This window comes from Nelumbo lutea, chromosome 8, assembly GCF_056320005.1.
Source record: "Nelumbo lutea isolate HS-2025 chromosome 8, American lotus-T2T, whole genome shotgun sequence".
Lineage (NCBI taxonomy): Eukaryota > Viridiplantae > Streptophyta > Magnoliopsida > Proteales > Nelumbonaceae > Nelumbo > Nelumbo lutea.
In genome coordinates this window covers 53,648,620-53,658,333 of record NC_142691.1, presented here as the reverse complement: position 1 = coordinate 53,658,333, position 9,714 = coordinate 53,648,620, and the positions used below count along the sequence as shown (strand labels likewise).

Below are 9,714 nucleotides of genomic sequence, written 5' to 3'. Positions count from 1 at the left end.
GAGTAGCTCCTAATAAGAGAAAGATTTTGTGTTTAGGAGGTATATGGTATTGATCATAGAGGATGATATGGTTAGGCTTCATTTTTTATTTGTTTTTTTTGCATACACCCCTGTATTTAGTTTTTACAAATTAGAACTATTTTTTTTTTGTGATGACTCGTTAAAAAGAAGACATCTTCTGAAGACTTGGAGCAGGGCTCTTAACAGGGAGTTTTAAATATATTTACAAAATTACTTGAGGGTATATTTTTTATTTATCTATATATGCCTTTAGCTAGTACACTTCAATAAATTTCAACGCATGGGGTTCTATACTTATTGCAGGCACAGGTCGTCTTCGAATACTTTTTCTACCTAATCTAATGACCCAATCTCTTCTTAGTGAGAACAAAAGAAGGTTTAGTTCAATGGCTTTTCTATTTGCAAAACAACTCCTTCAGGCAGAGTATATAATCAGAAACAATAAGAAATGATTGTAAGGTTGAATAATATGTTCAGAAACAATGAGAAGCTTAATGACTTCTAGTTTCACATGTCATCAGAGTAGGCTTTCTTTGAAAAATGCAGATAATAGGACCATATCAGAGATTGATGGAGGGAGTAAGAAAGAGTAAGAAGTTAAAATTTAAGTAAGAATACACTCCCAAGGGTATTCAAATGAATGGGAAGAACATTGGGGGAATTTGAATTCCAGAACACTCCCAAGGGTAACATCCGACCACTGGCCTATTGTAATTTGTAAGGAGGTGAGAAATGCAGGTCCCACCCCTTTTAGGTTTGAAAACATGTGGCTAGGACACCCAGGTTTCATTAAGAAAGTCAAAGAATGATGGTTAGAGAGCAATCCAACAGTGAAATGGAGTGGAATGCGGTTTCATAAAAAGCTCCAATATCTGAAAGGTAGAATCAAGGAGTGGAATCTGTTAGAGTTTGGGAGACTAGAGGAAAGGAAGCAAATGGTGACTGCACAAATCGAGGCCTTGAATAGTAAGGAAGGGAGGGGTTGTTTCACAGAAGAGGATAAGGAGCAAAGATGGAATTTGTGTAAACAGTTAGAGAACTGTCTTCTTCAGGAGGAAATAAGTTGGAGACAAAAGTCAAGGTGTAAGTGGCTGAAAGAGAGGGATAGGAATACCAAGTTTTTTCATGCAGTGGCAAGTAGAAGAAGGAGAAGGAATTATATATCAAGTCTGGAGATTGAAGGGGCAATAATCTCCAATCAAAGAGAGATTGTAGGGGCCTTTGCGGATCATTTTAGGTCTATTTTTAGAAGACCCCTAAACAATAGGGTGTGGCTTGAGGGATCGGAATGGCCAACACTGAAACTGGAGGATAGGGAATGGCTTGAAAGGAAATTTGAATTGGAAGAGATAAAGGAAGCAGTGTTTTCTATGGACAGACCAAAGGCAACAGGCCCTAATGGTTATACGATGGCTTTTTATCAAGATTGTTGGGAGATACTAAAAGAGGACCTAAGGCTAGTGTTTGATGAATTTTATTCTAGAGGAGTGATAAACCCGGGGATAAATTCCACATTCATTGCCTTGATTCCCAAGAAAAGGAATGCAAATCACCCAAGGGACTATAAACCAATCAGCCTAGTTAACAGCCACTATAAGATCATCACTAAGGTGTTGTCCATTAGAATTAGGAAACTACTCGTAGCAATCATAGCAGACAACCAAGGAGCTCTTGTGAAAGGGAGGCAGATAATAGATCAAATACTTATAGCAAATGAGAGTCTGGAAGAGTTCAAGAAATCCAAGAAAAAAGAGGTAGTATGCAAATTGGATTTGGAAAAGGCTTACGACATGGTGGATTAGTCTTTCCTAATGGAGGTAATTGTCAACGTTGGGTTTGGAGACAAGTGGTGTAAGTGGGTGATGGGCTGCATCAAAAAATGCCATTACTCCATATTGGTAAATGGGATAGTGGTAGATTTCTTTCCAGCTTTGAGAGGGATAAGACAAGGAGATCCCCTTTCCCCTTTTGTAAAAGTTTTGTGGAGACTAATTTCTAGAGCAAACTCCAAGGACTTAATAAGAGGTTGGAGAGTTGGAAGGGAGAATGTGCAGCTCACACATTTGCAATTTGCAGATGACACAATACTCTTTTGTGAAGGAGGGGACCTTAATAGGATAAGAAACTTGAAGCTCACTATACAACTCTTTGAGCAAATGTCAAACCTTAAGGTGAATTTTGAGAAGATTTGTTTAGTTGGGATCAATATGGGAGAGGGGGAGACGTCGGAGTGTGCAAACATTTTGGAGTGTGCAGTTTCTAATTGACCCTCAAACCACCTCGATTTGCCATTGGGAGATAACCCTCATAAAGATGAGTTTTGGGTTCCGGTTGTGAAGAGGTTTGAAAAGAGACTAGCAACTTGGAAGAAGAATTATTTGTCTATTGGTGGGAGAATCACTTTAATCAGGTCTATATTAGCTAACCTTCCTGTCTACTTTTTATCAGTCTTTAAGATTCTAGTTAGGGTGGCTAGAAAATTAGAAAAACAAATGAGAGACTTTCTTTGGGAGCCGGGGGAGGAGAAGAAGGACCATAGGGTTAGGTGGAAGATGGTTTGTAGAAGCAAGAGGGAGGGAGGCTTGGGCATTGGGAACATAAGGAATGGGAATTTGGCACTACTAGGGAAATGGCTGTGGAGATTTTCATTGGAGAAGGATAAACTTTGGGTGAAAACAGTGGGCAATATTCATGGGGTAGCAGACAATGGATGGGATTCTAGGATTCAGGCAAGGACTACAAGAGCAGCACCTTCGAAAGCTATTCAAGCTATTTTGCCATTGTAGATCAGGCATGACTGCACTCAGGCAATCTCATCAATTTTTGGGAGCATATCTTGTTTTTTGAAAAGGTAAGGTAATTTATTAAAACAAGAACTAGTACAAATTACCTTCCCAAAAGGTAAGGTAATTTTTGGGAACATATCTGGATTGGGGATTCTCCCTTAAAAGACCAATTCCCAAGTCTTTTCACTCTTTCCACATTTAAAAATGAATCAGTTTCCTCCTTCCTTATTCCTTCTAACTCAGTTTCTGGGTTCAGCTGGAACTTGGGCTTTAGAAGGGAAATCAAGGACACAGTGTTTGATTGTATTTTATCCTTGTTACCCATTCTTTAAAGCCCTAACACAATCTTCTTCTTTGGGTTTGTCCTTCCCTGTTAAAGAGGTGTGTTGTCCTCCTATACCTCCAAAGGTTGTGAGTTTCTGTTGGAAAGCCTTTCTAGAAAGAGTTAATATAGGTGATTTACTTCAAAGAAAAAGGCTCAATAGTTCTTTGAGTCCTCACTGGTGTGCTCTCCGTAAAGCTGATGGTGGGTCTGAATACCATTTATTAATTTCCTGTCGGTTTACTAAAGTCATTTGAGAATGCTGTACTTCTCTGTTTGGGTGCAGGTGGACCCCCCTCCCTTTAAATGTGCAATGTTTATTCAGTCCCATGCTGAGTTGGCCAACAAAAAGGGCCAAGATTATGTGGAGATGTATGAGGGCTGCAGTTTGTTGGCCAACTCAGCTAAGAAGGCATCAAACTCTTGTTGGATTCCTCCACCTCATGGCTTTATTAAACTGAACTTTGATGGCAGCAGTATGGGTAATCCAGGGCCATCCGGAATAGGAGCAATAAGAGATAAACATGGGAATCTGTTCGCTATGTTTTCTGGACCAATAGGGGAGGGAGATTCCTTGAGGGTTGAGATACTTGCAACTCTTGAAGGGGTACAAAGAGTCAAGGATATGCAATTTAATAAGATGATCGTAGAAGGAGACTCTGAAGTTGTGGTGAACTGGTTAAAAGAGGACAACGCTAGGATATGGAATTATAGCAATGAAAAGAGAAAATTTAAGTGACTGACTAAGGATATTGAAATTCAGTACAAATGGGTAAAGAGAAGTGCATACTCACTGGCAGATGGTCTAGCTAGGCAAGGGATGAACAGAAACTCTTTATTTTGGGTCGTATTGTAATTGTATGTTGGTGTTCAATGCTTGTCCTAGGGAGCTAAGATTGTTTAGCCTCCTTGCTTTGTAATTTTTCTAATATAAATTAATACAATTCACGGTTATTGATCAAAAAAAAAAAAAGGAATACACACAGGATGAAAAGAAAACAGCATATAAATTGCTTACTATTCCCAAGAACACAGGACCATATCAGAGATTGAACCTCTATTCCAAGAAAAACAATATACACTGGATCAAAAGAAAAATGCATATATTCAAGGCAAGGCATTTTTCAAGATGTGAATAAAGAGAATAGTTAGCTACATGGCAGAAAGGAACAGCATCTATTATTCTATTAACTGACCACATAGTACAACTATCATTCATATAATTTTAGTATGGAAATTACTTTGATTTCAAGTCGAAGTAGACTACTCTCTCTCGTGCTATACATGGAATCAGAAAATACAATGTAGCTAATCAAATAGGGGATAGATGGTTGATCAAAAAATAAATAAATGAATAGGGGAAGGTGGTATCCCTAAAAAAAAGTCTGTTAGGATAGTTGGTATGGTTGTTGCCTTGTTGGAAGAAGCTGAGCTCATAGTTGCATGTGGAAAATAAGATAATGGAATTTCCTGCACCTAAAAGCAAAAGATATGGTACAACTTGAAAAGGTAAGTTAGTAACTCAGATCCCTAAAAACTTGTGTAGCATCATGAATTTGGACAACGGCCTTGATTTAATTTAAGCATATAAACATTTATAGGTTTCTGAAAAAACAAATATTTCTAACATATTTGGACACCTCTGACTTTGACCATTATTCAAACATTTATTTTTTTTCTTTATTTTTTATTCCCATTTGCCTATAACACACTTGTGTGTCTTTATTATCCTCTTTTTTGCTTTCCTCTCTATGTAAAGCTTTATTTTCTATTAGGCTAGAACACCCTGTTACTTTAATAAAAAGGCAACTTTATTCCTTACAATAAAATGTTGATGGGTAATAAAAAGGCAACATTATTCCTTACAATAAAATGTCAATGGATTGCCTTAAATCAGAACAATGTCTAAGCTAAAGCTGAAAAGAAGCATAAACAAATAAAACACAATGCATAAAGGTGCAGCCACTATGCAAACTAAATAGTAGTGAGATTTCTTTTATTTTTCTATGTTTTAAACGAGAAAGCCTATACTACTCTTGTTGGTTTGGGGAAGACTACCAACTATTAAATTTCCCTAAATTTTTTTAAATAATGCCTTTTCTTGATAAGAAAATATTTGCTTTTTGGTTTAATTTTATTTCCATTATAATTAGTTTCTTAAATAAATTACTGTTCACCAGAACAGCTAAACATCATCTAGCACTTTTATATCTCAATATAGAAATGAAAAATTTTTCCCCTCAAGAAAGGCCATGTTTTTCAAAATAATTCTTGCAATGAAGGTTGTGCCTTGGTATAGTGTTCTTCCAGGACTTTTAGAGTACATGGTTGAGAATAACAAAAAATAAATTATTGTTGACCGGCACAACTAACCATCTCCAGCACTTTTATATGTCAATCTATAAATGAAAAATCCTTTATCACCCAGATGAAAAGATGTATGAATCACCCAAAAACTGAATCAAGGATTATAAATTTACCTGCTTAAGCTTTGAAAAACCCTGCAAAGACCAGAGGCATGAAGACTAATTGCATCAGAACAGAACTACGAAGACTAATTGTGTCAGAACAGAATATTAGCAACAGAAGGAAAACCTTGGTAAAGACAATAATTTACCTGGTTAAGCTGTGGGAAAGCCCTGCAAGGACAAGGCCAAAAGGTATGAAAGCCCTTCAAGGACCAGATCAGACAATAGAAAAACCTGCAAGGACCAGACAGTAAGAATACCATTTTATGGGACTTAATTGGTTTTGATCGTCAGATGAATTACATACTTCTTTCCATGAATGTCCAAGTCATTGATTTTAATGAATTAAAGTAAGATTATGCTGGTTGCAAGGATTTCAGCATCATTTATGCTGATTTAGAAGCAGGGAAGCAAGACAAGTATCCTTCCTTTTCAGAACATAATAGTTATTTGTTTTATGATACCCGCTTATGTCTATCAAATACCTCTTTACAGGGTTTTGTTATTTGGAGTTACATGTTGGAGTTGTAGTAGGTCATTTTGGTAGAGGTAAGACCATTGTTATGGTGGAAGATATGTTTTATTGGCTAGTTTGAAAAATGATGTTGCTCATATAATAAAGATGCAGAACATGCCAACTTGCTAAAGGGCGAAAGCAGAACACTGGCTATATACAGTCCTGCCTATTCCTCATGAATCATGGTAGGATTTTGTCCTTGGATTGCCCAACGACAGCTTAAACCAATGGTACAACAATGATAGACTACATAAAAGTGCATGAATCAATCCTAAGCTGGTTTTTAAAGTAACAATTGTGTTGTTTTGGAACTGTCTAGCTGGTAAGCTCACAAAAGTATGGAACATTGGGCACAGGAAACCTTAAGAAGATAGAAATAGAAATATACATTAAAGACAACAAAATTTACTGATCAAAAACATATGCTAGACACAAAACTTATATGTTGACTCTGACTCATATACTAAAAGACCACGCCAATTATAGTGGAATGGTTTACATTTGATTACATGTGGAGATGGATGTGATTTACCTATCAAAATCAAAATCTAAAAAATGGATTAAACAAATGATACAATGAAAAGTAGTACGAAATTGCCCAAGTCAATTCTGAGAACATCTTAAACACATCCTATACACAAAAAATTCTTGATGAATGATAACGAGGTTTCACTACATGCCCCTTCACTCATCCATTATTTCAAATTTTTTTATTAATTCATTATTTCAAAACATTTGCACAATATTATTCTGCTCTATGTATCTTTAAAAGCTCGTGACTTTCAGTTTCAATTTCAGTTAGATTAAGTAATTATGAGTTTGCTTTAAATTTTTTATAACCAGTCTCATCCAACGAATGATAAGTATATGAATTTAGGTTACCTAATACCTATAACCAAATGATTTTGTTACAACTTGACTGGACAGTTATAAGGCTGAGAATAAGGCTGAGAATGGCATTTGGCTCCTTCAGCATCTGGTTAGGGAGGATAGGTTGTTAGCACTGGAGTGAACATCTCATTTAGGTGGATTCATAGAATAGATTTTAGAGTAGTTGACCATGTTAGGGTACTGAATTCCTTGTGTAAGCTTTTGGGCTAGGTGGTGTTGTTATTGTAATTGCTGGCCTTTCCTCTTTGTTCTTCTTGACTCACTGGAGGCAATTTATGTCTTTCTGTAGCTGCCTTGTGCTTTTTTCTTTTTCTTTTTTTTTTTTTTTTGTTCTCTTAGTAAATTAGGACCTATTCATTGAAAAGGTTTAAGCAAATGGATACAGACCTAACCTGAAGCATTTTTGCACAAAGTGGCAACCATCAAAACTCAAACCTGCATTTTTACATTTGCCAGATGAGGTTTTACTATCAAACTGAGCAATAGCCCCTACCTGTTACATGGTGAGCAGTGCCACAACCAACTTCTTTAAAAGGCCACTGGCAGTCAAATACCAATGGCTGCAAGGTAGAAGACATTGTACATCAAATGCAGTTAAAATTGCATATGCTGAAAAATCTTATTTGCAGAAACAGCTGTCCACAAAATTAAATATTTTGAACCATACAAGAAGGATTTTCAAAACAAACTGACACTGCCTAGACAAGCTCAATATAGGCCATTGGTGCATTGTCCCCTCGCCTTGGCAATGTTCTGATGATTCTTGTATATCCACCATTTCTATCTCCATATCTGTCTTGGACTTCTGCAAACAAAGCATGGACAATCTGCTTTTCATAAATGAAGCCCAAGGCCTGTCTCCTTTTATGAAGAGATCCATCCTTCGCTAAAGTGACCATTTTGTCAACATACTTCCTCATGGCACTTGCTCTTGCTCTTGTAGTTTTGATCCTACCATGTTTAAGGAGCTGAGTTGTGAGACCTCGCAATAATGCGCGACGCTGGTCAGGAGGCCTGTTGAGCTTTGGCACTTTCTTTCCGTGTCTCATGGCAAAGAATCGACTACCATTGTCAATTATGATGAAATTATGCTCAAAGCTAGTAGAATCTGAAAGCAAGACAGATAAAAGTGGTCAAAGCCCTCGTCTAGCAACCCCACAAAGGTGACTGACCAGCAGAGAGAAGTGAAAATTTGACAAGGAACGAACTCCTTCGGCAACATGTAAGAATAGAAAGTGCAAGAGCATCTGATTTTGAAAATTACCAAGTGGCTATTCTGATTTTCATAAATAAGAAAAATGGGATGGCAAAAAATGATAAAAATATTAAGAAAACAATGAAGTCTAGACGGAGAGTGTACATTGTAACCATTTAAAGTAAAAAAGAAAAAAAAAGCCTAATAACTTTTCCAGGATTAAACAGCTAAAGCCGCATTGGTGGTAAAATTCTACAGTAGATTTGAGAATCTCTGCCTCCGAACTCACTCTTATGAGAAAACCCAGTTCTTGTAAAGTTGCAATTCAAGAAGCAACAGCCGGAGCAGGAAAAATCTGAACTTGGATCAAATGCAGATCAAAAACAAAGAATTATCGAGCGAATTCCCTATGTTTTTTTCTTAAGATTCAGAATAGAAAAACGACAGCACAACTTGTAAACAATTCACCATTGTCAAGCCATAGGATATTATCACAGAGATGAAACAGAGAAACGCTTACTTTGCCGCAATGGAAGAGAAGGGAGTGCTTATTACCTCCATGGGAACCAAAAGAGGAAAGAGTAGACTGCATAGAGAGGCCCGTGTAGGATGGGAGAAGAGCTTTGGGGGTTTTCCGGTGAGTGAACTTGAGTTGACACGACGGAGAATGTGGTCCAAGCGGGAAACGGAGTGAAGGAGTTCGAGTAGTTGGAATCGATGGGAGGACCGACTTCAGCGACATCATACTCCAAGCATTCCCACCACCACCACCGCCGCCTAAACAGCTAGTGGTTGCCGTACAAGTACTCCATGCCATTGCTTCACAGCTCCACTCTCTCTGCTCTGTTCTCTCTCTCTCTGTCTTTCCCCCTTCTCTGTGTGAAATGCGGATTAGGTTTGTTTGCCTCGTGGAAGATAACGGATAGGCATCGTACGACCCCTCTCCATATGTTCCTTTTTTTGCCCTTGATACAGCATATATTTACTTAAAGTTGTGTTTGGTTCGAAAATAGACCTAACAAAAAGTTGACCCAACCCGCGAACCCAATTCAATCCAACCCGAGAAAACAGGGTTAGGGTCTCATATTTAACTATCTGAATGTGAGAATAATCCGATCCGACCCGGAAATTGGGTTGGGTCATGGGTCAACCCGATGACCCAATTAGAAGTCTAATTGGGACTATTTATGCATTGTTAGAAGTTTTCACTCTTTAATTTTTTCTATTTAGTCTTTACTCTTTATCGTTTATTCTTTAAATTGTTAAGTGTTCAAGTTTTTTTTATTTTATACTTGGAATTTTAAGGTTAATTCCTTTAATTTTGGTATTTTTCATGTAGTTTTTTTTTTAATTTCTGTTATTTTTTGGGATGACCCAAATTGACCCATGGGTCAATCCTAACCCGAACATTTAGGATTAGGGTCTAGCATTTGATAATCCAACTCGAAATTCAACTCGACCTGAAATCGACCCCAAGGTGTCTTGACCCAACATGAACCCGACCCACCCAACCC

At 37.4% G+C, this 9,714-nt stretch overlaps 1 protein-coding gene and 1 long non-coding RNA gene across 2 annotated transcripts; both read right to left on the bottom strand.

The window, feature by feature from the left end:
- Positions 1 to 5,360: 5,360 nt before the first annotated feature.
- On the bottom strand, positions 5,361 to 5,884 carry LOC148844215 (uncharacterized). Its single transcript, XR_016103360.1, has 2 exons — positions 5,747 to 5,884; positions 5,361 to 5,630 (listed from the first exon to the last, which is right to left on the bottom strand). It is a non-coding gene; the product is annotated as an uncharacterized LOC148844215 (long non-coding RNA).
- Positions 5,885 to 7,594: 1,710 nt separating this feature from the next.
- LOC148844214 (Ribosomal protein L17 family protein) lies at positions 7,595 to 9,142 on the bottom strand. Its single transcript, XM_088958276.1, has 2 exons — positions 8,756 to 9,142; positions 7,595 to 8,113 (listed from the first exon to the last, which is right to left on the bottom strand). Exons 1-2 carry the CDS (start codon positions 9,015 to 9,017, stop codon positions 7,704 to 7,706), a joined length of 672 nt encoding a protein of 223 aa, XP_088814402.1. The 5' UTR covers positions 9,018 to 9,142; the 3' UTR covers positions 7,595 to 7,703.
- Between the last annotated feature and the right edge of the window lie 572 nt (positions 9,143 to 9,714).

What these genes read in the sequence shown, in the direction of transcription:
- LOC148844214 (XM_088958276.1), bottom strand. Translation starts at nt 9,017, where the DNA reads ATGGCATGGAGTACTTGTACGGCAACCACTAGCTGTTTAGGCGGCGGT. An exon ending in CTCTTTTGGTTCCCATGGAG is followed by an intron (nt 8,114 to 8,755) that starts GTAATAAGCACT and finishes TCTTGCTTTCAG; the next exon opens with ATTCTACTAGCTTTGAGCAT.